Source organism: Coregonus clupeaformis, chromosome 10, assembly GCF_020615455.1.
Source record: "Coregonus clupeaformis isolate EN_2021a chromosome 10, ASM2061545v1, whole genome shotgun sequence".
In the NCBI taxonomy this organism is placed as follows: Eukaryota; Metazoa; Chordata; class Actinopteri; order Salmoniformes; family Salmonidae; genus Coregonus; species Coregonus clupeaformis.
This window is the reverse complement of record NC_059201.1, coordinates 10994977-11022745: the sequence shown is the minus strand read 5'-3', so window position 1 is coordinate 11022745 and position 27769 is coordinate 10994977. Positions and strand designations below refer to the sequence as shown.

Below are 27769 nucleotides of genomic sequence, written 5' to 3'. Positions count from 1 at the left end.
ATTAAATATGTAAACAACATCAATTACTCTGTTGTTTCCATTGAGAACACAGAGTTGATTCAGGCCTTATTTGTGTATTACAACTGATTGAGTTTTTACATAATGTAACCCTTTGCAGGGAAATACAGACAGAAGGAGGATATATAGGGAATGCAGGTTGATGTTTATTGGGATGAGTCTTGCCCTGGAGGCAGAACTGAATAATTTTACTAGATGGGCGGGTTGCAAAGTCCGCATTTGCTATATATCGTAAAGATTCATGAAAACAAACATTTGCTTTTTGGTCATAATTTAAGATTAGGGTTAGGCATAATGTTAGCAGTGTGGTTAAGGTTATGGTTAAGGTTAGGTTTAAAATCAGATTTTATGACTTTGTGGCTATGCCAGCTAGTGACCACTCTGCAGAGCTGTCTCCAGTACATGGGTCATCCCAATAAATGCCAACCTGCATTTGGGCAGAGGTTGGTACTTGATGGGCAGAGGTTGGTACTTGGTACACAAATAAGTGTCCTTGTTTCTGAGCACAGGTCTCTCAAATGCTGTGTTAGTGTGCTGAACCAGACGTCTATGTAAAACACACACTCACACACCTGTATTAGCTTTAAGCAAGGGAGTATGATGAGCACAAGGTCAGTTATCGGCGAGTGCTTGAGCAAAAATGAAGAGAGCGATCCAAAACTAATCCACCATGCTCCTAGTGTTAGGGATGTGGAGGGTAGCTCTGAAGTCCACGAGCCAGGAGGAAATTTTTTACATCTGTGTCAACATTGGCTTTGTGTCAAGTTGCTTACTTGACCACTGAGGTTTGTTAATAATAATAATGTTTCTTTCATTTTAGAATATGTGATCAGAAATACATGATGTGATTCCGGCACGGTAATGGAAAATCTAAACAGATTGCCTTTCTAAGACAAAACATAATGTATTCAATTTTTGCCTATGGAAAACATTCCTTTCACTTAATTGACAATTACAATTATCACACGGCAAAAAAGTCTTATTACACATGTCAGGAACACGTATTTGACTAAAAGGCAAGTTCCCTGAAGAACAATGAAAGATAGGCAGACTGTTGTAATGTGAAGCTAGGCTGTTAGAGTTGGACAGTGTTCTTATACCCTGGTGTCTGTGAGTCCACTTGTTGTAGGCACCCTCCCAGAATGGCTCCCAAGACACATGAAGGCAGTACATTTACAAAGCATTCTTTGTTTTCCAAGATACTGGGGTGAATCAGGATCTCTACATTTATAAGAAATGCATTTATTGCAACATTTTGACAGTATATTTTATAGGGGAATCAGAAATGAAAATGTAATTTTTATGACTTGTTGTGGTACTCATTAGAATGGATCTTGCCATTGTCCTCCACCACATCTTTCTTGCATGACTTTGAATTATTTGGCTAATATTAATATGCAGCCTACTTCTCAACATTCTAGTAGCCAAGATGAATTGTAGGCCAAGTACAGTCAAATCCCTTTTTTAAAGTAGGCCTTTGTGGTCACAAAACTCTATCCATGGATGTTAATGATTGTAAAGAACAGGACTTGGTTATACTGACCAACTTAATTTATGACCTTTCTACTATTGAACTGTGACCATATCATCATAATCTCTATCTTTAACACCCCATTTATTCTACACCATAATCAGAAGCATCAATTTGGATGTCAACAGGCTGTACATGATGACAGGGCCTCTCAGACACCAGATGGGCACCTGACCCAGGACCCAGGTCTCAGACCCCAGCCCGTTGCTACAGTAATCTCCCCTAGGTCCCAGACCCCAGCCCTATGCCACACTAACCTCCCATAGGTCCCAGACCCCAGCCCTATGCCACAGTAATCTCCCCTTGGTCCCAGCCCCCAGCCCTATGCCACAGTAACCTCCCCTTGGTCCCAGCCCCCAGCCCGTTGCTACAGTAGCCTCCCCAGATCCTAGACCCCAGCCCCTTGCTACAGTAGCCTCCCCTCGGCCCAGCCCCTTGCTACAGTAGCCTCCCCTCTACCCAGGTCCCAGACCCCAGCCCCTTGCTACAGTAGCCTCCCCTCGGCCCAGGTCACAGCCCCTTGCTACAGTAGCCTCCCCTCGGCCCAGCCCCTTGCTACAGTAGCCTCCCCTCTACCCAGGTCCCAGACCCCAGCCCGTTGCTACAGTAGCCTCCCCAGATCCTAGACCCCAGCCCCTTGCTACAGTAGCCTCCCCTCGGCCCAGGTCACAGCCCCTTGCTACAGCAGCCTCCCCGAGGTCCCAGCCCCTTGCTACAGTAGCCTCCCCTCTGCCCAGGTCCCAGACCCCAGCCCCTTGCTACAGTAGCCTCCCCTCTGCCCAGGTCCCAGACCCCAGCCCCTTGCTACAGTAGCCTCCCCTCTGCCCAGGTCCCAGACCCCAGCCCCTTGCTACAGTAGCCACCCCTCGGCCGTAGGCCCACCTTTGGCTCCACAGGCCCTGCTGTAGTGCTGAAGTCTGCCGCCCGGCTGGTCCTCCCTCCGGACTGGGGCGCCTGCAGGTAGAGGGCCTAAAAAAGAGGACATGTGCCACGCGATTACCACGAGGGTCCCATTGACTGCACCCGAAGGGACAACCCAAAACCAACTGAAACTCAGTGGAAAAATCAACCCAAGAGTTGACCAGAAGGAGAACAGAAAAAGCTCAAAGAAAGACCCACGACCGAAAAACAACCATGACCACAACAGAAGAAATGAGAGTGGACTCTATGACATTTTTTAGAATTTACATTTCAGTCATTTAGCAGACGCTCTTATCCAGAGCAACTTACAGGAGCAATTAGAGTTAAGTGCCTTGCTCAAGGGCACAGACAGTTTTTTCACCTAGTCAGCCCGGTGAGTCAAACCAGCGACCTTTCGGTTACTGACCCAACTCTCTTAACCGCTAGACTACCAGCCAACCCATGAGAATCGATGAGAAGAGAACCCAAAAAATAACTCTGTCAAGCAAAGCATGCTAGAGAGAGTTCAGTGATTATATTACGTGAATAAATCAATCTGGATGAGTTTCCGAATCCGCCGATATCTAGGTTGCCAAATACATACAGAAAACATGCCATGCCATGCCAGTGAAAACATAGACACAAGGTTCAGCAACATAAAAAATACATATGAGACAAAAGAGGACCCATTTGGGTGAAAAGGAGAAAGGGAGCTCAAAGTAAAAAGAACAGTGGAGTGAGTGAACTCAGTGAAGACGTGAGGTAATCTCTGGAAAACCTTGGGAGCTGTCTGAGGACTCAACACGCGTGAGGCTTTTGGGAATGACAACTGGGAGAACTTCCAAACAAATGGTTTCTGTTTACACCTCTAATTTTACCCAAGGAAAACCTTTACAGTTAAAGCGACGTAGCTAGCAGGGCCTTGGGGGAGAGGATGAATGACAAGGGGATGACTGGCCGGTACATTGAAACCCAAGCCCTCCAATGAAACGTTGAGAATAAACAGGCGGGATAGTAACAGTAAGTGTGCACAGGGGACGACAGCTGCTACAGCTCTGATGGCTGCTGGTCTATGAGGGAGAGAGGTAGGAACGGAGGGAGGAATGGAGGGAGGGGGTGAGTTACAAGTCTGATAATGGATGAGAGGCTCCATCGGTAATGATGGTCTTTCAGAGCCTCCCAGACAGGTCAGAACACTACACATAAACAGGTGAAGGGGGAGAGGAGACAGCCGCTAGTAGGAGAAGATAGTAGCAGTTGTTTTAGACACACTGTCAACATTCTCTTCCCAGCAGTACTGTAGCTGGCAGTTAGCTTCCTATGGTGGCAGTTAGCTGTCTCTCCAATAGGAGTCACTATAACAGTGTGACACGAACTGCCAGAATAAAGGAGAGTTAACCATCTGTGAAGAGCTCATTATCTATTGGCGCATTTCCAATGAGGATTTACCCCAGTGTTTTACCTCAAAAGGCTCAGACTTTTCTGTTTCCGTCTACGCGGGCTGGCACCCGTGTCTCACTGGGCCATGGCTACGGAGGACCTGCTCTCACTTGGCGCCAAGGCAAGGCCCTGGGTACTTTTCAGCTTGCATTTACATAACAATGGCTAACTGTGAACTTTAACACCTACTCACAAAGCAACAGTCTTGAATGATGAAGAGGTTGTTGATTCTGCTCGCCCCAAGTCTTTAGTGTCACACTCCTGATGGAAACACATTAAAACTAGAGCTACATTAACATAAAACACTAGCGGCCCACTAATGTGGGGGTAAGTCTCAATGGAAAAGCACCAATATTAGCCTTTTTCTGGGTTCACCAGACCATGGATAGAGCAAATCAATGTGGGGAGAAGGGGAGAAGACAATGAGAGAACAGACCATGATAAGGACAGACAAGGAGTGGAATGAGATTTTTTGACCCCGGGTTGATTGACAGATCTGACTCTGAAAGAGGGGAGTTCAGGGGTCAGAGTGTGACCATGGTTGGCTACATCTTGTCTCTGGTTACCTGGGACCTGCGTCCGCGGTCCACGTAGGTGCAGATGGGGTTGTATGCCCCTGTTCCACACACGTACAGGTGGGTTCGGTTCCACGGCTCAATCAGACGGATGAAGTTCCCGCATTCCCCCTGAAGGTGACAAGAAAAAAACGCTGTCAATAGGAGACAAGGATAATCATTACATTTTCAGAAAGATAAACACATTCTGCTCTGAAAATCTTCTTTCAGCCTTCTGAGGAAAACAAAAGGTCCAATTGGTGATTAATAACATTTACATTACATTTACATTTACGTCATTTAGCAGACGCTCTTATCCAGAGCGACTTACAAATAGGTGCATTCACCCTAAAGCCAGTGGGATAACCACTTTACAATATATTTTTATTTTTTTTTAGGGGGGGGGGTAGAAGGATTACTTTATCCTATCCCAGGTATTCCTTAAAGAGGTGGTGTTTCAAATGTCTCCGGAAGGTGGTGAGTGACTCCGCTGTCCTGGCGTCGTGAGGGAGCTTGTTCCACCATTGGGGTGCCAGAGCAGCGAACAGTTTTGACTGGGCTGAGCGGGAACTATGCTTCCGCAGAGGAAGGGGAGCCAGCAGGCCAGAGGTGGATGAACGCAATGCCCTCGTTTGGATGTAGGGACTGATCAGAGCCTGAAGGTACAGAGGTGCCGATCCCCTCACAGCTCCATAGTCAAGCACCATGGTCTTGTAACAGATGCGAGCTTCAACTGGAAGCCAGTGGAGTGTGCGGAGGAGCGGGGTGACGTGAGAGAACTTGGGAAGGTTGAACACCAGACGGGCTGCGGCATTCTGGATGAGTTGTAGGGGTTTAATGGCACAGGCAGGGGAGCCCAGCCAACAGCGAGTTGCAGTAATCCAGACGGGAGATGACAAGTGCCTGGATTAGGACCTGTGCCGCTTCCTGTGTAAGGCAGGGTCGTACTCTCCGAATGTTGTAGAGCATGAACCTGCAGGATCGGGTCACCGCCTTGATGTTAGCGGAGAACGACAGGGTGTTGTCCAGGGTCACGCCAAGGCTCTTCGCACTCTGGGAGGAGGACACAACGGAGTTGTCAACCGTGATGGCGAGATCATGGAACGGGCAGTCCTTCCCCGGGGGAAGAGCAGCTCCGTCTTGCCAAGGTTCAGCTTGAGGTGGTGATCCGTCATCCATACTGATATGTCTGCCAGACATGCAGAGATGCGATTCGCCACCTGGTTATCAGAGGGGGGAAAGGAGAAGATTAGTTGTGTATCGTCAGCGTAGCAATGATAGGAGAGGCCATGTGAGGATATGACAGAGCCAAGTGACTTGGTGTATAGGGAGAATAGGAGAGGGCCTAGAACTGAGCCCTGGGGGACACCAGTGGTGAGAGCACGTGGTGCGGAGACAGCTTCTCGCCACGCCACTTGGTAGGAGTGACCGGTCAGGTAGGACGCGATCCAGGAGTGAGCTTCAGCTAACCACCTCAAACAACCTCAGTTACCATTTATGTATTCCACTTGTGCCTATGGAAAACATTCCTTTCACTTAGTTGACAATTTCATTATCACACGCCTAAGAAATATTATTACACATGTCAGGAACACGTATTTGACTAAAAGGCAAGTTGGATAAATACAGTTTCCCTGAAAAACAATGAAAAATAGGCATGTGTGTAATAGGCATGTGTGTAAATAGGCATGTGTGTGAAAGTACACACACATGCATGTTGAATAGGATGAGGCAGAGGCCCAGTCTTGGAGGTGCTGGTAATGAGAACAGATCTGAGGCTCCTAATGTCTCCTACCAGCGGCCTGGAAACCCAGTCCCCCTGCCTTAACCCCAGCCAGTCCCAGTGCCTTAACCCCAGCCAGTCCCAGTGCCTTAACCCCAGCCAGTCCCAGTGCCTTAACCCCAGCCAGTCCCAGTGCCTTAACCCCAGCCAGTCCCAGTGCCTTAACCCCAGCTAGTCCCAGTGCCTTAACCCCAGCCAGTCCCCTGCCTTAACCCCAGCCAGTCCCAGTGCCTTAACCCCAGCCAGTCCCAGTGCCTTAACCCCAGCCAGTCCCAGTGCCTTAACCCCAGCCAGTCCCCCTGGCTTAACCCCAGCCAGTCCCCCTGCCTCAACCCCAGCCAGTCCCAGTGCCTTAACCCCAGCCAGTCCCCCTGCCTTAACCCCAGCAAGGCCTCCATGCTGGCCACAGTGATACAGGGCCAGGCCTCCATGCTGGCCACAGTGATACAGGGCCAGGCCTCCACGCTGGCCATAGTGATACAGGGCCAGGCCTCCATGCTGGCCACAGTGATACAGGGCCAGGCCTCCATGCTGGCCACATTGATACAGGGCCAGGCCTCCATGCTGGCCACAGTGATACAGGGCCAGGCCTCCATGCTGGCCACAGTGATACAGGGCCAGGCCTCCATGCTGGCCACAGTGATACAGGGCCAGGCCTCCATGCTGGCCACATTGATACAGGGCCAGGCCTCCATGCTGGCCACATTGATACAGGGCCAGGCCTCCATGCTGGCCACATTGATACAGGGCCAGGCCTCCATGCTGGCCACAGTGATACAGGGCCAGGCCTCCATGCTGGCCACAGTGATACAGGGCCAGGCCTCCATGCTGGCCACATTGATACAGGGCCAGGCCTCCATGCTGGCCACAGTGATACAGGGCCAGGCCGGGCAGATAGGATCTCTGTTACTGGTGCATGCTGCAGGGAGATCAGTGACAGCTGGCAAGACAAAAGGATGTAACAACAAACCACAATGAGATGTGTGTAGAAGAGAGGATATGACAGATGCACATCTCAGTTATTTAATTTAATTATGTGTGTGTGATAAGAGCGTCTGCTAAATGATATAAATGTAAATGTGTGTGTGTGTGCGCAGGTATGTGTATTCATTGCACAGTTGTGCTCCCCCACAGGGAGTGCAGTGTGCATGATTGCCTTTGACCTCCTGCCTGAAATGACATCCCCTCTGAATTGCTTTTGAATTGTCATCATCTGTCATTATATAAAGAGGGGGTTCGCCAAGATGTCTACAGCCAATTTCATCTCTTATTATTACCGTGTTGGAATTCCAACCCACACGCACAACACACACACACACCACACACACACACACAGGGGCCCGTACAATGTAGGGAGGTGGTGAGCTGTGCGGGTCAGCAAGCGCATCTAAATGAACATTCCAGTTGGATAAACAGAATCCTGCCCTCTCAAAACCAGCAGGGGAGCCTGGCTATTATCCACACCCCCCTCACCTCCCCCATAGTCCATCCTGCATGCCACTGCCCAAATACACCCTTAGGGCTGTGTGTTGATGTGTGTGAACAAATCAAAAGAGAAATCAGAGGATCAGACCTTGTATGAATTTAAATGGTGCTCTCAGGTCCACAGGGGGCTGTGGTGTGTGTGTGTGTGTGTACAGGATTTAAAACTCTGAAACAAATGTGGTAAAACAGGAGCTCTAGCCTCCAGCTACAGTCCTCCTCACCCTAACAGATCATGATGCAATGGTGTAAGGGAGGGGAATGATGGAATATGGCTGAATGAAGTCAACTGTTGCAGATTATTCCATGTTTAATGCCCAACTCACTATCAAAGTGGCAAAGTGCCTCTCCAAAATGGCCGCCAAGTCACCTGGCATGTCACCTGACGGCTATTGAAAGGACTGATTACTGAGGTAGCGGTGAATGTGGACCAACTGAAGGGGAAGATTCCCGGTGTTTGTGATGCTCGTCGTTTGGTGTGACGCAGACAGGATGGCGTGAGTGGTGAAACAGAAGAGTCATTGTCTGTTCTTTTGAGTTTTGATGTTGAGTCTTTGCCCAACAAAGTGATGTTAGGATATTTCAGTTATCCAGTACAAGCTTTTGTGCCGAATCCATTACGTTGTTACAGGTGTCAAGCCTATGGGCATGTGGCAGCAGTGTGTAGGAGGGAGCTTCCTAGGTGTGAGAAGTGTGCAGAAGGGCATGAGACAAAGGAATGTGTAGTATTGGGGAAAGAAGCAGTATGTGTTAATTGAAGTGCTGCCCATGGGGTTGGGGATCAGAAATGTCCGGTGTGAGAGAGGTAGGTTGAGGTTTCCAGGGTTAGAGTAGTGCAGAGGGTGTCGTATGCTGTGGCAGTGAAGAAAGTAGAGGAAGATGGGTCAAGGGGGAGGGATCCTGAGAGGATTCGTGTGAGTAGTAGATCTGTGCCAGTACAGAGGGATAGGCCAACGAGTGATACAGTATATGCTTCAGTAAGATTGGCTTTTTAGCATTCATAGCAATGGTAATCAATTGTACCGCAGGGATGGAACGTAATTCGCAGAAAATAGAGGTTGTGGTGGTAGCTGCAGAGAAGTATTTGGGTGTACGAGATCTGACGTCAGAAGAGTTACAGGGTGTGTTGAGTGGTGGTGTCCCGTCCTCCCAGGCTGTTGGCCTGAGGTAGGACCAGAGATGTTTAAATAGTGGAATAGGGTGATGGGTTTTTAATGAGTGTAGGGTTAGATGGCAGGGTATTTTTTTATCACGCAAAGTATAAGGAATTTATACCCCAGTCTAGTTGGTGGAGGTAATGCAACATTTATTGGATGCCAACCGCCGTTAAACCTCATCGAAGATGAACACCACACCAAACAATGACTTGAACAGCAGCCGTCAGATGAAGAACCAGTAGAATGCATCATTGACCAAAAGTGAGTTATTAACTGATGTTGTGTTTTACTATGTACTTTGATTTGTTCTATAGTTTCTGACTTGTAGATTATGTTCTTCAACTTTACTTTTGATGCTGTACTGCCCTATTGCTTGCCTATGGCTACTTAGCTTCAGCATTTTGCATATTGTTCATTTAAGTTTAAACTGTTTCAGTATTGCTACTTATAGTACCCTTTTGAGTAGCATTATATGGGAAATGTGTATTGAATGGGGTAATTCAATACAGTCGCTGCCCAAAAAGTTGGCCAGTCGCTGCCCAAAAAGTGTGCAGCGACTGGGTATGTCAGGTGGCGGGAGGTAAGCTTGGCTCATATGGTGTCGAGTAAAGATTAAACCATGTATTTAGATTGTAGGTAGGTAGGTATTGTAGTTAGGTATTGTAGGTAGTTTATCTAGGTAGTTATTGTAGGTAATTATTGTAGGTAAGTATTGTATTCGACTGAGCCCGGTGAAGCACGAGGCTAGCTAACTCACTACCTGGACCAATAAAGCTAGCTAGCTAGCGGGTAGCTACTGGTAACTATTAGCAACTCTGGATAGTTGTTTCCAATGTTATTCCACGCTTAAGATAAGGTCTTCAAATATAACAGCATGTGTAATGGGCGGCAGGTAGCTTAGTGGTTAAGACCGTTGTGCCAGTAATCCCCGAGCCGACTAGGTTTCTCTCCGTTGGGACAGACGCGAACAGGCTGAATCGATACAGTGGCTAGCTTTGCACTTAACTGGCTAACAGTAGCTACTAAGGGTAAGCTATAACCTACATTTATTTTTGTTTGGTTTTTACATACTGGTAACCAGAGTCGTTCAAGGGAATTCGGGACATGGGTGACTAGCTAACGTTAGCTTGGCTCTCTGTGTGTTCGTGCCGTGGGAGGAGGGATTAGTTTGTTGGCAGAGAGCAATGGCTAGCTAGTATGCTAACTATTCTAGCTAACTAACTGGCTGAATAAGTTGACGACGTACTCACTCAAACTGTCAAAACTAAACCGTGTTATTGGAGGCTGGCATGCTAGTTGGCTTTGGCGTCATATCATTCGGTGTACCAAGTTAGCTGAATATACTAAGTTAGAGTCTATTCCTAGAAACATTGAACCGCTGTAGTTTACAACAATTATAATGTCTAAAGTGGAAGTTGGGAGAGTTATATTTGAGTGTTTCTGTGAAACATAAGTGAGGGAGGCCCCGCTCTCTCGCTTTCCCAGATGTTTAGTTCATTTCATTCCGATCTCCTTTGCATTATTGTAGCATTTCGCTGTAGCCTGTCAACTATGTGTCTGTCTATCCCTGTTCTCTCCTCTCTGCACAGGCCATACAAACTCTTCACACCACGTGGCTGTTGCCACTCTAATCTGGTGGTCCCTGCGCGCACGATCCACATGGAGTTCCAGGTCTCTGGCAGCCTCTGGAACTGCCGTTCTGCGGCCAACAAGGCAGAGTTCATCTCAGCCTATGCTACCCTCCAGTCCCTCAACTTCTCGGCGCTGACGGAAACATGGATTACCACAGAAAACAATGCTACTCCTACTGCTCTTTCCTCGTCTAACCATGTGTTCTCGCATACCCTGAGAGCATCTGGTCAGCGTGGCGGTGGCACAGGAATCCTCATCTCTCCAAAGTGGACATTCTCTCTTTTTCCCATGACCCATCTGTCTATCTCCTCATTTGAATTCCATGCTGTCACAGTCACTAGCCCATTCAAGCTTAACATCCTTGTCATTTATTGCCCTCCAGGTTCCCTTGGAGAGTTCATCAATGAGCTTGACGCCTTGATAAATTCCTTTCCTGAGGATGGCTCACCCCTCACAGTTCTGGGTGACTTTAACCTCCCTACGTCTGCTTTTGACTCATTTCTCTCTGCCTCCTTTCCTCTTTTGACCTCACCCTCTCACCGTCCCCCCCTACTCACAAGGCAGGCAATACGCTTGACCTCATCTTTACTAGATGCTGTTCTTCTACTAATCTCACTGCAACTCCCCTCCAAGTCTCCGACCACTACTTTGTATCCTTTTCTCTCTCGCTCTCCTCCAACACTACTCACTCTGCCCCTACTCAGATGGTAATGTGCCGTCGCAACCTTCGCTCTCCATCCTATAATCTCTTCCCTCTGCTAAATCCTTCTCCCTCCGATCTCCTGATTCTGCCTCCTCAACCCTCCTCTCCTCCCTTTCTGCATCTTTTGACTCTCTATGTCCCCTATCCTCCTGGCCGGCTCGGTCCTCCCCCTCCTGCTCCGTGGCCGGCCGACTCATTGCGAAGCTCACAGAAGAGGGCTCCGGGCAGCCGGCGCGGAAATGGAGGAAAACTAGACTCCCTGCGGACCTGTCATCTTTTCACTCCCTCCTCTCTACATTCTCTTCCTCTGTTTCCGCTGCTAAAGCCACTTTCTACCATTCTAAATTTCAAGCCTCTGCCTCTAACCCTAGGAAGCTCTTTGCCACCTTCTCCTCCCTGCTGAATCCTCCTCCTCCTCCCCCTCCCTCCTCCCTCTCTGTGGATGACTTCGTCAACCATTTTGAAAAGAAGGTTGACGACATCCGATCCTTATTTATTAAGTCAAATGACACCGCTGGTCCTGCTCACACTGCCCTACCCTATGCTTTGACTTCTTTCTCCCCTCTCTCTCCAGATGAAATCTTACGACTTGTGACGGCCGGCCGCCCAACAATCTTCCCGCTTGACCCTATCCCCTCCTCAGACCATTTCCGGAGACCTTCTCCCTTACCTCACCTCGCTCATCAACTCATGCTTGACCGCTGGCCATGTCCCTTCCGTCTTCAAGAGAGCGAGAGTTGCACCCCTCCTCAAAAAACCTACACTCGATCCCTCCGATGTCAACAACTACAGACCAGTATGACTTCTTTCTTTTCTCTCCAAAACTCTTGAGCGTGCCGTCTCTAGCCAACTCTCCTGCTATCTCTCTCAGAATTACCTTCTTGATCCAAACCAGTCAGGTTTCAAGACTGGTCATTCAACTGAGATTGCTCATCTCTCTGTCATGGAGGCTCTCCGCACTGCTAAAGCTAACTCTCTCTCCTCTGCTCTTATCCTTCTAGACCTATCTGCTGCCTTTGATACTGTGAACTATCAGATACTCCTCTCCACCCTCTCCGAGTTGGGCATCTCCAGCGCTGCTCACTCTCAGGTCGCTCCTACCAGGTGGCGTGATGAGAATCTGTCTCCGCATCACGTGTTCTCACCACTGGTGTCCCCCAGGGCTCAGTTCTAGGCCCTCTCCTATTCTCTCTATACACCAAGTCACTTGGCTCTGTCATATCCTCACATGGTTTCTCCTATCATTGCTACGCAGACGACACACAATTAATTTGATCCTTTCCCCCTTCTGATAACCAGGTGGCAAATCGCATCTCTGCATGTCTGGCAGACATATCAGTGTGGATGTCGGATCACCACCTCAAGCTGAACCTCGGCAAGACGGAGCTGCTCTTCCTCCCGGTTGACAACTCCATTGTATCCTCCTCCCAGAGTGCAAAGAGCCTTGGCGTGACCCTGGACAACACCCTGTCGTTCTCTGCTAACATCAAAGCGGTGACCCGATCCTGCAGGTTCATGCTCTACAACATTCGCAGAGTACGACCCTACCTTGCACAGAAAGCGGCACAGGTCCTAATCCAGGCACTTGTCATCTCCCGTCTGGATTACTGCAACTCGCTGTTGACTGGGCTCCCTGCCTGTGCCATTAAACCCCTACAATTTATCCAGAACGCCGCAGCCCGTCTGGTGTTCGACCTTCCCAAGTTCTCTCATGTCACCCCGCTCCTCCGCACACTCCACTGGCTTCCAGTTGAGGCTCGCATCTACTACAAGACCATGGTGCTTGCCTCACGGAGCTGTGAGGGGAACGGCACCTCCTTACCTTCAGGCTCTGATCAGACCCTACACCCAAACGAGGGCACTACGTTCATCCACCTCTAGCCTGCTAGCTCCCCTACCTCTACGGAAGCACAGTTCCCGCTCAGCCCAGTCAAAGCTATTTGCTGCTCTGGCACCCCAATGGTGGAACAAGCTCCCCCACGACGCCAGGACAGCGGAGTCACTGACCACCTTCCGGAGACACTTGAAACCCTACCTCTTTAAGGAATACCTGGAATAGTATAAAGCAATCCTTCTACCCCTCCCTCCCCCACCCCCCCATAAAAAAAAGAAGGAAAAAGTGGTTGTCCCACTGGCTATCATAAGTTGAATGCACCAATTTGTAAGTCGCTCTGGATAAGAGTGTCTGCTAAATGATGTAAATGTAAATGTAAATGTAATTGTAGCTAATTGTGGATTTGTTAATAACTGTCACTTGTTCCTTTGATCCTAGAACCATACATACAAGATTCTATAACTTCAATGTCCTCTGATGATTGACCTGCCTAAATTAAACGGATCAAAGTGATCAAAGTGAAGTCCTGAATCTGAGTCTCTCTGACAGGATCCCTTCAGCGGCCATCACCATTCACTAAAACCAGCCATACAGTTATTTCAAAACTAGACAATTTCTTACACCAACAGCACAACTAACACACATGTCAAGATGATTGAGAGAGTATGGTACTCACGTTGATATCCTTCCCAGACAAAACACACTCAGTCTTCCTCTGAGGAGCCACTGGCCAGTGAATCTGAGAGAGAGAGGAGAGAGAGAAGCAGGTTAATTTCAGTGCTTCACATGCAGTATCCAGCAAGTCTAGGATCAGTAATGGTGTGGGGCATCACTTACTATGAGTGGCTCCTTGTTGATGTCATGCAGGTCCAGAGACAGGATGTAGTCCTTGCTGCCCACGTACATGCGGTCGTGGTCCTCGTCCATACGCAGGATACGGTAGTCCGTTGAGTTGAGCAGGAAGGAAAAGTGGTGGGCAGTGCCAGTAGATCTCAGCTCTAAAGTGAGGGAGAGAAAGAGAAATAGGTTTAATTACTGTAGTCATGGACAATGTGGCCGTAAAGTGCAGTGTACACACATTGAGAAACATGTAATTCACATAAAGGTAACTGCCAAAATAATGGAAACACTTTAGTAAAGGAGGGATACAAAATATATGGAAACCAGGTGCTTCCACACAGGTGTCGTTCCTGAGTTAATTAAGCAATTAACATCCCATCATGCTTAGGGTGATGTATAAAAATGCTAGGCAGGCAAATCGTGGGGCCATTATTTTGGCTACCATGGCTATGCCCCTACCCCCATAGGATAACAATGCCCACATCCACAAGGCACTAGTGGTCACTGAATGGTTTGATGAGCATGAAAACAATGTAAACCATACACTGGCTGTCTCAGTCACCAGATCTCAACCCAATTGAATACTTATGGGAGATTCTGGAGAGGCGCCTGAGATGTCATTTCCCACCACCCTCAATAAAACACCAAATGATGGAATTTCTCGTGGAAGAATGGTGTCGCATCCCTCCAATAGAGTTCCAGACACTTGTTGAATCTATGCCAAGGTGGATTGAAGCTGTTCTGGCTCGTGGTGGTCCAACGCCTTATTAAGACACTTTATGTTGGTGTTTTCTTTATTTTGGCAGTTACCTGTATATTCAAAAGTGATTATTATTGAGAGTCAGTTCAAGGCAACAAGATCCTAGAACTGGCACAGGAACTTTACAGTAACAGTCCTTTGCCAAAACTATGAAAATACTGTTTTTTTGGGGGGGAAATCATATTTCCTCCACAAATTCATGCCAACCATATCCAAGCACACACACAAAAACAAATGTTGTGCCGCTTAGAGTAACTTCAACCACTCATAAAACCACTCTCCAAATGTAGAACTCTGACACCCCCACTACCCACTTACATTTACAGTAGCTGTGGTGGAGCGATCCCTGCTACTCCAATCTTCTGTTTACATTCAGTTGCTCTGTATGACATACCAACCCTCACTGGCTGTTATTATGGATTTTGATTTTTGAATTGCTGAGTTATGGTATTGAAATGTAATTATACACATCCCAAAAGTGACGCACAAAGAGTATTTCCATAGACGCTTTCATTCTGTTTAACAGTAAAAGTCAGACTGTGGGTGATACGAGACTAACACAGGGAATGGACAATATCTGTAACGTGGGAACTAAGGGAATGCACACTCAGACAGGAAATGCAACCTGGATTTACAAGAAGAGTGTCTCAACATGAATATATAATATCTAACATATAATATCTGCACAATATCAGCATAAGCGTCTATGGGATCACCGAGTGGCGCAGCGGTCTAAGGAACTGCATCTCAGTGCTTGAGGTGTCACTACAGTCCCCCTGGTTCGATTCCAGGCTGTATCACAACCGGCAGGTTTGGCCGGTGTAGGCCGTCATTGAAAATAAGAATTTGTTCTTAACTGACTTGCCTAGTTAAATAAAGGTAAAAAAAATAATAATAAGCCATCATAATAATATGCCATTTAGCAGATGCTTTTATCCAAAGCGACTTACAGTCATGCGTGCATACATTTTTTGTGTATGGGTGGTCCCGGGGATCGAACCCACTTCCTTGGCGTTACAAGCGCCGTGCTCTACCAGCTGAGCTACAGAGGACCACATCATAAAACCCCATAGCCTGTCTGGGATTTGATTTATTAGGACCCCATTAGCCAACGGCAATGGCGACAGCTAGTCTTACTGGGGTCCGACACATAACGAAAAATACTTTACAATTTACATACATTTAAAAACATTAACATGTAGTGTGTGTGTGGGGGTCGGGACGAGACAGAGGAGGCATAAACATGGGAACAGACAACCTGCGTCCCAGATACTAACCATTATCTCTGATCTGGCCCTGGTAATGGAAGACATGTAACGTGACTCCGGTCCTAGTGTTCTAGTGTTCTAGTGTTCTAGGGCCACCTGTAGAGAACAGCCCAGGTGGATCAGATTACCAACACAGAGGGACAACTTCATTTAAAAAAAATATGTTCTTCAAAATAATTACCATTCTGTTCATACCACAGTCCAATTACATGTAGATTTAAATTCCATGTGAACTCATCGTAATGGTTTGACATTTTAGTCATTTAGCCGGTGTGGTGTCAGGGAAGAACCACAAACCTGGCATGCAAGCACACAGAAACAATCTGGAAATAAAACCTGTCAAACGACTCATCTGTCATTAATGGCGGATTGCTGCCATGGATTGTGTGTGTGTGTGTGTGTGCTTGCGTGTGTTTATGTGTGAGATCAGGGGTGTGAGGGCAGATGGATGGGAGGTCTGGGACACAGAGTAGAGCTTTGTCCTTGTCCTCTTCCCATTAGTTTCAACTGGTCTGGTGTGGTATGATAATGGGTCCATTAAAAGGTTGAGAGGAACTCAGTGTTAAACCATAGCTGGAAAACTGACAGGAGGTCTTTCTCTCTCTGTCTCTCAAGGTGGGCCTCTGTGCGTGCAGCTTGGGAAAGTTGATCCAGCACTTGGACCCCAAATGTCCCAGAGGACACCACGCTGTAGGTCCTGTTCATTTTCCACTCCGATGGGTGCAGACAAACAACCCCCGTCTTCTGTAACTTCTACTACTTTTCCAGAGCTCTCCCCATTCCCCTGCCCCTAATGGTACGCTCCATTGAATCGAGAGGAGAAAGTCTCTTCTCAATATAAAAGCCCTCCCCACAACAGCTTTAGTGAACATCTGTCCATGTGGAAATAGAAGTGTATAATGTTATGTTTACCCAGATGGAAGAAGTGAGTGAGTAGCTCTCAAGTGCAGACAGAGAGAGACACAGGAGATGGTATAACTGTAGTAATGACAGGGATCATCTGGCAGAGGGCTACTCAGCTGTTAATGTGCCGAGCGCTGGCTTCTCACTTTAGGAAACTGTGTAATGGTACTATCATGGTTTAGCAGGTGTAAGATAGCCACACACAGATACTGTATATAGTACAAGATGTCTTCCCTTTCTCCTTCTGTTAACGGGAACGCTCTTCCCATATGCACGCACACACACACACACCTGCTCTGCCACGCTGCTCTCTGTGCCTCTCTAACTAGGACACAGGTGGTTGTGAAGAGTCACATCCACACTGAATATTTAAACCCTCTCTAACCCTCACTAACCCTCTCTAACCCTCACTAACCTTCTCTAACCCTCTCTAACCCCCACTAACCCTATCTAACCCTCACTAACCCCCTCTGACCCTCTCAAACCCTCACTAACCCTCACTAACCCTCTCTAACTCTCACTAACCTTCTCTAACCCTCACTAACCTTCTCTAACCCAGACAGACAGACAGGAACATCCCTTCCTCTCAGCAGTGTCTGTTCAGCCCACCCAGAACAGATACAGAGGTGCACCCCCCCCACCCCCCCCCACCCACACACAAACACACAAACACACACCACACTCAACAGTGTGAGAACAGTGAAAGGTCATCTATCTTCATAAACACCCGGGCCGGCTAGTCTGAGCAGCCCTGTTGTCAGCTCTGGTCATCAGCAGGCGGGACGCCAGCCAACCAGTGGTTCCTCGCCGTGCCCAGACATCACTCCCGTCCTGTCCCGTAGCGCTGCTGGCAGGAGCTAAGGGCCGAAGGGATACTGGAGACGCTGGGTTCAGAGGACACGCCGTCACCAGCTGACATGTGGCATTCATCACATCCGTGCTGAGATTAGCACTCAGGGTCATTTGAATGGGACCTTGGTGGGGTCGCTGCCACTGTCTGCCTGCTCTGTTTCTAGCGCTTGCCTGGGGAAAGTTAGGCAGTGCCAAAGTCCATAGCAGGTCCAAGGTAATAGGAGATACACTTATAGACACAGACAGAGAGACAGACAGACACAGGAATATCACATGTGATAGCAGGGGCGTCATTCACCCCAAAAATCTGATGGGGCACAAAGTACGTGAGGATGGCTGGGGGGGGGGGGTGGTCCGGCAGGGGACTATGCCCCTGTCCATAAAAGTTTGAGAATTTTTCATTTTTCATGGGCCTGAAAAGCTTTTTCCTGCAATCTAGAGCCATAATTGTTATGCTTAATTCTATGTAAAATATGCTTATTTTCCTGAATACCTAAGCATACGTCTTGAGCTGTCTGTATCCTACTGACTGGTGGTTATTTTTTAAAATAAACTAAATATGCTTCTCTGCATCTGTGCTAAAATCTGGGTAAAAGATTGAAAGGAATGTGAGTCTTATTCAGTACATTTAGTAATTGCTTGCTTTTCTAAAGTCTAGCAACCTCGCGAGCAGGCATGCTAGCTAAGAGAGTTCGACAAGCTAGCTAATCTAACTTGATTGACAGCCTGAAATTGCTTCTTGGTAGCTAGTTATGAGGTTGGGAGATTGGGAACCTATATGGGCTAGCTAAAGCCAACTTCATTCAGTTGCTAGGTGGCTAGCAGTATTACAGAGAAACAACAACAAAAAAATTTGTTTGGGGGGGACAAATCTGAGGGGGCACGTGCCCCTGTGTGCCCTATGGGCATGATGCCTCTGTGTGACAGGCAGACATCCATGAAAAACCTTATCAGTCACACCAGCCTGGATAGGGGAAACAGCTCGAGTCGCACAAACAACATCTAAAGACCTGCATCACTATGCTGAGACCTTTCTGTTTCTAAAAGTACATATGTGGGTGTTTTTGGAGCATTTGTTCATGCTTTTTTTTCAGATCCCCATACTGCACAAAGAGGATGAGGAAGTGACTTGGTTGTAAAAAAGCAAAATTCTCCTTTAACCCACAGACAGAGATAACTAAAAACCTACAAGATCTAGAACTCTGAATTTGGATGCTAAGAACACTTGTATTCTCCAACTGGCAACTAGGAAGAAAATAAATGACAGTAACTGTAGCAAACATTGAGAAACCTACAAAGAATGTTGAAATAGCATGACACTTAATATCTGCACGGTCTGCTTAAGACTAATCAGGCCAAGGAGACTTAACTAAATATACAGCTGAGGTGCATGCTCTCTGCCGTTAAAATGATATCAAAACATGACATAAAATAAATCACTGTTAAACTGGAATAATTACAGTCTTATGTTACATTAAATACTGCTTGTAATTATGTTTTAGAACGATCACTGTATCCAACAATCATTTAAAAAATACATATTACCCCTTTCCTCATTTTCTGTCTCGGAGCAAATTCCCATTGTAAGTAAAGAGCATTATGGGATAATGGAAACGCTCTCTGGCTATGTTTAACATAAAACAAAACAGAGAAAAAACGTCCTCTGAACTGCACATTCTTTGTGGCTAAAATCACTGTACTGTTAAACACGGGTGGTGTCTCTAGTTTCAAATTGGGTGAATGAGAAGCATCAGGAGTACTAAACGTACAGTAAAGCATGCCCCTGCATGACATATGACTGGAGATCTGGAGACTGGGAGGGAGGGAGGGAGGGAGGGAGGGAGGGAGGGAAAAGGGGGGAACTCTAAAGGAGTGACTGAACAGGATCCACACTGTCTGCTTCTCGCCTGCCTGCCTGTCCTCTTCCTTTGTATCTGTCCTGGATTACAGAGCACAGCAGGTATACTGTAGGACATGATACAGGAGGTATACTATATGACATGATACAGGAGGTATACTGTAGGACATGATACAGGAGGTATACTATAGGACATGATACAGGAGGTATACTGTAGGACATGATACAGGAGGTATACTGTAGGACATGACACAGCAGGTATACTGTAGGACATGATACAGGAGGTATACTGTAGGACATGACACAGCAGGTATACTGTAGGACATGATACAGGAGGTATACTGTAGGACATGACACAGGAGGTATACTGTAGGACATGATACAGGAGGTATACTGTAGGACATGACAGAGGAGGTATACTGTAGGACATGATACAGGAGGTATACTGTAGGACATGACAGAGGAGGTATACTGTAGGACATGACAGAGGAGGTATACTGTAGGACATGATACAGGAGGTATACTGTAGGACATGACAGAGGAGGTATACTGTAGGACATGACAGAGGAGGTATACTGTAAGACATGATACAGGAGGTATACTGTAGGACATGACACAGCAGGTATACTGTAGGACATGATACAGGAGGTATACTGTAGGACATGACACAGCAGGTATACTGTAGGACATGATACAGGAGGTATACTGTAGGACATGACACAGGAGGTATACTGTAGGACATGATACAGGAGGTATACTGTAGGACATGACAGAGGAGGTATACTGTAGGACATGATACAGGAGGTATACTGTAGGACATGACAGAGGAGGTATACTGTAGGACATGACAGAGGAGGTATACTGTGGGACATGATACAGGAGGTATACTGTAGGACATGACACAGGAGGTATACTGTAGGACATGATACAGGAGGTATACTGTAGAACATGACAGAGGAGGTATACTGTAGGACATGACAGAGGAGGTATACTGTAGGACATGACACAGGAGGTATACTGTAGGACATGACGTGGATGAAGGACTGAGCACAGGATTGAGCAGGACGGGTCTACTGGCTATCTGCCTACTTAGCGCTTTCACCTCCGAATCAGATTAGCAATCATTTTGCAACACCTACAGTATGCTGGACTGACTGACTGACTGACACCCAGTACTCCAGGTGAACAGTGCATCTTTCTCTATCAGCATATCCTTTCTCCTCGCCATGCATACTCTCCTCGATCTGGGCAAATTGAAGTGCAATCTGGTAGCTGAGAAATACTGATTTCCTCTGGTCTCCTCTGTAACTAAGCTACTGGTAGAGTAATGGTGAAATCACAGTCATGGTATGATGATGGTTCTAAACCCCACATCATGCTTCAATGATGGGATGGGAAAGCTATCATCTACACTGAAGGGAAAGCTATCATCTACACTGATGGGAAAGCTACCATCTACACTGAAGGGAAAGCTATCATCTACACTGATGGGAAAGCTATTATCTACACTGATGGGAAAGCTATCATATAGACTGATGGGAAAGCTATCATCTACACTGATGGGAAAGCTATCATCTACACTGATGGGAAAGCTATCATCTACACTGATGGGAAAGCTATCATCTACACTGATGGGAAACCTATCATCTACACTGATGGGAAAGCTATCATCTACACTGATGGGAAAGCTATCATCTACACTGAAGAGTAGAATGAAGTCATAATATGCCTTTATGGTAGAGTGGCTGGACGGAAGCCACTCCTCAGTAAAAGGCACATGACAGCCCGCTTGGAGTTTTCCAAAAGGCACCTAAAGGACTCTCAGACCATGAGAAACAAGATTATCTGGTCTGATGACACCAAGATTGAACTATTTTGCCTGAATGCCAAACATCACGTCTGAAGGAAACCTGGCACCATCTCTACGGGGAAGCATGGTGGTGGCAGCATCATACTGTGGGGATGTTTTTCAGCAGCAAAGACTGGGAGACTAGTCAGGATCGAGGGAAAGATGAGTACAGAAAGATCCTTGATGAAAATCTGCTCCAGAGCGCTCAGGACATCAGACTGGGGCATAGGTTCACCTTCCAACAGGACAACGATACTAGGCACACAGCCAAGACAACGCATCAAACATCTCCGGAGAGACCTGACAGAGCTTGAGAGGATTTGCAGAGAAGAATGGGAGAAACTCCCCAAATACAGTGGCTTGCGAAAGTATTCACCCCCCTTGGCATTTTTCCTATTTTGTTGCCTTACAACCTGGAATAAAAATGGATTTTTGGGGGTTTTGTATCATTTGATTTACACAACATGCCTACCACTTTGAAGATGCAAAATATTTGTTATTGTTATACAAACAAGAAATAAGCTTGAGCGTGCATAATTATTCACCCCCACCCAAAGTCAATACTTTGTAAAGCCACCTTTTGCAGCAATTACAGCTGTAAATCTCTTGGGGTATGTCTCTATAAGCTTGGCACATCTAGCCACTGGGAATTTTTGCCCATTCTTCAAGGCAAAACTGCTCCAGCTCCTTCAAGTCGGAGGAGTTCCGCTGGTGTACAGCAATCTTTAAGTCATACCACAGATTGTCCTGCTGGAAGGTGAACCTCCATCCCAGTCTCTAATCTCTGGAAGACTGAAACAGGTTTCCCTCAAGAATTTCCCTGTATTTAGCGTCATCCATCATTCCTTCAATTCTGACCCGTTTCCCAGTCCCTGCTGATTAAAAACATCCCCACAGCATGATGCTGCCACCACCATGCTTCACTGTGAGGATGGTGTTCTCGGGGTGATGAGAGGTGTTGGGTTTGTGCCAGACATAGCGTTTTCCTTGATGGCCAAAAAGCTCAATTTTAGTCTCATCTGACCAGAGTACCTTCTCCCACATGCCTTTTGGCGAACACCAAACATGTTTGCTTATTTTCTTCTTCAAGCAATGGCTTTTTTTTGGCCACTCTTCGGTAAAGCCCAGCTCTGTGGAGTGTACGGCTTAAAGTGGTCCTATTGACAGATACTCCAATCTCCGCTGTAGAGCTTTGCAGCTCCTTCAGGGTTATCTTTGGTGTCTTTGTTGCCTCTCTGATTAATGCCATCCTTGCCTGGTCCGTGAGTTTTGGTGGGCGGCCCTCTCTTTGCAGGTTTGTTGTTGTGCCATATTCTTTCAATTTTTTTATAATGGATTAAATGGTGCTCCGTGGGATGTTCAAAGTTTCTGATATTTTTTTATAATCCAACCCTGATCTGTACTTCTCCACAACTATGTCCCTGACCTGTTTGGAGAGCTCCTTGGTCTTCATGGTGCCGCTTGCTTGGTGGTGCCCCTTGCTTAGTGGTGTTGCAGACTCTGGGGCCTTTCAGAACAGGTGTATATATATACTGAGATCATGTGACAGATCATGTGACACTTAGATTGCACACAGGTGGACTTTATTTAACTAATTATGTGACTTCTGAAGGTAATTGGTTGCACCAGATCTTATTTAGGAGCTTCATAGAAAAGGGGGTGAATTCATATGTACGCACCACTTTTCCATTATTTATTTTTTTGAATTATTTGAAACAAGTAATTTTTTTCATTCCACTACACCAATTTGGACTATTTTGTGTATGTCCATTACATAAAATCCAAATAGAAATCCATTTAAATTACAGGTTGTAATGCAACAAAATAGGAAAAACGCCAAGGGGGATGAATACTTTTGCAAGGCACTGTACAGGTGTGCATACCCAAGAAGACTCGAGGCTAGAATCGCCAAAGGCGCTTCAACAAAGTACTGAGTAAATGGTCTGAATACCTATGTAAATGTGATATTTACGCTTTTTAATGTGATATTAAAATTGTTTTTGCTTTGTCATTATGGGATATTGTGTGAAGATTGATGAGGAAAAAAAGCAATTTAATCCATTTTAGAATAAGGCTGTAGCGTAACAAAATGTGGAAAAAGTCAAGGGGTCTGAATACTTTCTGAATGCACTGTAGATCCTGCATGGCAGGAAACTTGTTCCCAGAGATGTACTGGGCCATACGCACTACCCTCTGTAGCGCCTTACGGTCAGATGCCGAGCAGTTGCCATACCAGGCGGTGATGCAACCGGTCAGAAAGCTCTCAATAGTGCAGCTGTAGAACCGTTTGAGGATCTGGGGACCCATGCCAAATTTGTTCAGTCTGCTGAGGGGGAAAAGGTGTTGTCGTGCCCTCTTCACGACTGTCTTGGTGTGTTTGAATCATGATACTTTGTTGGTGATGTGGACACCAAGGAGCTTGAATCTCTCGACCCACTCCACTACAGCCCCGTCGATGTGAATGGGGGCGTGTTCGGCCCTCCTTTTCCTGTAGTCCACGATCAGCTCCTTTGTCTTGTTCACGTTGAGGGAGAGGTTGTTATCCTGGCACCACACTGCCAGGTCTCTGACCTCCTCCCTATAGGCTGTCTCATCGTTGTCGTTGATCAGGCCTACCACTGTTGTGTCGTCAAACTTAATGATGGTGTTGGAGTCGTGCTTGGCCACGCAGTCGTGGGTAAACAGGGTGTACAGGAGGGGACTGAGCACGCACCCCTGAAGGGCCCCTGTGTTGAGGATCAGCGTGGCAGATGTGTTGTTGTCTACCCTTACCACCTGGGGGCGGCCCATTAGGAAGTCCAGGATCCAGTTGCAGATGGAGGTGTGTAAGGAGGTTTTGCCTCATTTGCATATTTTAATTTTAAAATAAATAAAACTTGTAATACAAAAATATATAGTATTTATGTATACTTTCAACTGGTAAAGTGTCAGTCTAATAAGAGTAAAGGAAAATAAAATCCCTATTAGCCTGTGGTGCCTGGCCTTAAAGTCCAGTGAGTGCATACATTTTAGTGTACGTCATTCTTGCAAGATAAGTGCTCTTCTCAGTTGCAGCTCAGATAGTTTTATCTAGCACGACATATTGAAAGTGAGAGGAAGCATATAGAGGAAAAATCTTCACATATAAATTGTGTGTTCAGTGCCAACTGGTGCCAATAAATCCAGCAGTGATAGAAGGATACAAGTGTTCCAGACAGAGCAGATCAGAAGGATATGGGATACATCACTGGAGCTAACCACAACCAGACCCACAGCCAGACCCACAGCCAGACCCACAGCCAGACCCACAGCCAGACCCACAGCCAGACCCACAGCCAGACCCACAGCCAGACCCACAACCAGACCCACAGCCAGACCCACAGCCAGACCCACAACCAGACCCACAGCCAGACCCACAGCCAGACCCACAACCAGACGGGGCTCAACTCCACTGGTGTGTGTGTGTGTGAGTGCGTGTGCGCATGTTTCCCAGGACCTTATGGTTATGATGAGGAGATAAGGTTGAGGAGGAAAGAGGCCTTAGATTTAAGCACCTGTCACATTTACTGCAGCTCAGTGGAGTTTGACAGGCGAGCTGAGGGTGAACGAAAATCGATTAAGGAATGACCTCGACCTTGGAGCAGCAGACCTAATGGAACATCCCATCATAGGTAGGCCTGAGAATGTAACTAGTGAAGAGCTCTGTCTACCACAGACCCAGGCCAGCATGTCAATTACATCTGGTGGTAAATTGATACGGTCTGTCTGTCCACCAGATGATTTGATCCCACTGCTCTGTTCAACCGGGTGGCTGGGCTGGGGCTGGGGCTGGGGCTGGGCTGGGGCTGGGGCTGGGGCTGGGGCTGGGGGCGGAGGCGGGGCTGGGGCTGGGCAGGGTAACACTGTGTCCTTCGTGGAGAGAGAGAGAGAGAGAGAGAGAGAGAGAGAGAGAGAGAGAGAGAGAGAGAGAGAGAGAGAGAGAGAGAGAGAGAGAGAGAGAGAGAGAGAGAGAGAGACCCATTGTGCACCTGTCCAGGTTGCTCTGTTTGAGGGGCTGCTTGGGGAGTGAACCGCGCTGTGAGAGTCTGTGAAGCGGAAAGAGTGGCACAGCCCTCGCCCCTCAGCCCTGACTTGGTTCCTCCTGTGTGAGGAGCCGCTATCAGACCTGAAGATCTCCCCATGATCTGCCTGCTGCACTGAGGTTTGGAGGTGAGGGGAGGGAGGGGGAAGGAAGGTGGGGACCTGGAGGTAGAAGTCGCAGACAGCAGAAAATCCCACATACCTGCCCAGGCATCCCCGGCATGTTGTCTGAATTCCCCATCACCACTCAGGTTCAGAGACCCATAATGGGAAAGTGTGGCTCACCTTGCTTTGGCTTGTCCCCAGCCATGTGTGTGTGTGTGTGTGTGTGTTTGTGTTTGTGTTGCGTGTATGGTACAGAGCCTACAATAAATGTTGAGTATACTGAGGAGCATCTCTGTATGTGGAAAGAACAATGAGGCAGCAGTGTTCATTCTCTTCCCATCTGTTACCCATTCCCACTCATCTCTCTCCACCTTTTAGACATCAAGGGATGACGTATCCTCGCAAAGAGGGCTTCACTCATCTTGTGCGTACATGCATCTGTATCAGAAGCCTGGTGTGATTGGGTGTATGCAAGCGTGTGAGTAGATAAGGGTTGTATAAGAGCGAGAGCCAGGAAAGAAAAAAGTCCTTAATTGAGCCTCATAGAGGCAGGGACACAGAGAGGACATCCAGAACATCAGAATAACCAGCTTGATCTGAACGAGAGGCCTTATCACAGGGAGCTGTGATGTGACAGCCTGGTGTTTGCCTCCCATCGACAGGTCATAATCAGCCTACCACCACCCGCTGGGCTGGGACTATTGACTCAGAACACATGTCACAGGAGCTGATTGGTGTTTACCTTCGCCTGTCGGGGAAAAATAATTGCCACCAGATTATGTCTTATCTCTGAGCTTCTGGAGGTTGTCACTCCAACACTCTCATACTCCTCCGCAGCTGTGACTGACAGTGTGTGTGTGTTCGTGTATCGGTGTGTGTGTGTTCGTGTATCGGTGTGTGTGTGTGTATATGCACGCACATATGTGTGTGACAGTGCAGCAGTCGAGCAAAGCTCTCTGATCCCTACATCAAATCAGGGACACCTGTCTCCCAGTGCAGAGATCAGGAAGAGGAAACATTGATTTAAGCAGCGCTGCTCCTTCAGCTGAGTTCCTGTGTGAAAACAGGAGATTATAAAAATCCATCTGGGCTTGTTTCAGATGACAAGAGAGGTTAATTAAAGCCATAGGGAGAAGACGTTGACCTTCACATCATCTGACAGGGAATACTTTTCTCTGTCTTCGTCTCCCTCTGGTCAGTGCACCTGATCATTACTTTTCTTCATTAAAGGAGAAGGAGAGAAAACGTGAATGAACTGCGGCGGTGAGTGGAAGAAGGAGAGGAGTTGCCTCAGGAGTTGTCTCAGATAAGTGAAAACATACAGCATCAGTCAACTTAAAGGCAGTTGCAAATGTGCTAGCCCATTATCAAACTTTGCCCTTCCAAGGACCCAGTCAGGAATGTTACAGACTGACGAAACAAAAAGTGTTGTGTTTTCCAGAGTGATTCCATTGGCTTTTTTAAATGTATTTTTATTCAACCAAACAGTCCAAGCAAGCTCAACACATGAATCATCACTTGTACTTTGTCCAGAAAATACCTGTAATCGCTCTGTTTTGCAAGCACGAAAAATCAAGTTGCCAAACCAAATTAGCAGGAACTCCTTTGAGTCGTTGCACACAGCGCTTGGGAAAAGTGGAGGAGAATAACAGAGTTTATATGTACTAATAGAGTGTGAGCTCTGAGAGGTCGTTGGGGGTGAAAGGGTGGGACAGTACTATCTGAGGTAAACATCTGAGTCTCTGTCCCACACACCGTCTTCCTCACCAGACACAGCCATGGACAGATGCCTGACCCGCAGCAGCCCTGGCTCAGGGGTTAAAGGTGAAAGGGCACCAGGGGGCTGGTGAGAGGGTTTATCCTGGTCTATCATAATCTGGGATTATCTCAGTGGTCAGTGTGGCTTGCCTCTCGTCTCTGCCTGATCACAATCAGGGGCCAGGGATAGGTGGAGGGGGAGAAGAAGGCTGAGGGTCGAGACTCACTCCATCAGGAGGATGGTCAGATAGTCAGCCACTGGGAGGAGAATGGACTGTGTGGAGGCTGGAATGTTGACAGTCAAGGGAGGAGGGGTGGAGTTGTTCCTGAATTGAGTATTGACAGTTTTCAATGGCATCCTTCCAACAATACAATTGGCTATAAAAAACAGCATAGTGTATCAAATCATTCAACATGGCTCCAAGAATCTACAAGAATAGTTTCCATATTCGACAGCAAAAAAACAGCCTTGGAGATGCCAAA

At 47.1% G+C, this 27769-nt stretch overlaps 1 protein-coding gene across 5 annotated transcripts in view; it reads right to left on the bottom strand.

Moving 5' to 3' along the window:
* Nucleotides 1-27769, bottom strand: part of LOC121574870 (semaphorin-3F) — a 95414-nt gene that overhangs the window by 27621 nt on the left and 40024 nt on the right. For 3 of the 5 annotated variants that reach the window (XM_041887514.2, XM_041887516.2, XM_041887515.2), the window contains exons 3-6: nt 13872-14032; nt 13711-13773; nt 4456-4575; nt 2432-2518 (exon numbers count right to left, since the gene is read on the bottom strand). In XM_041887514.2, the coding sequence (XP_041743448.1) occupies nt 2432-2518; nt 4456-4575; nt 13711-13773; nt 13872-14032 (431 nt within the window). The remainder of the gene's footprint in view (nt 1-2431; nt 2519-4455; nt 4576-13710; nt 13774-13871; nt 14033-27769) is intronic. The other 2 variants (XM_041887517.2, XM_041887518.2) reach the window with 1 other exon arrangement.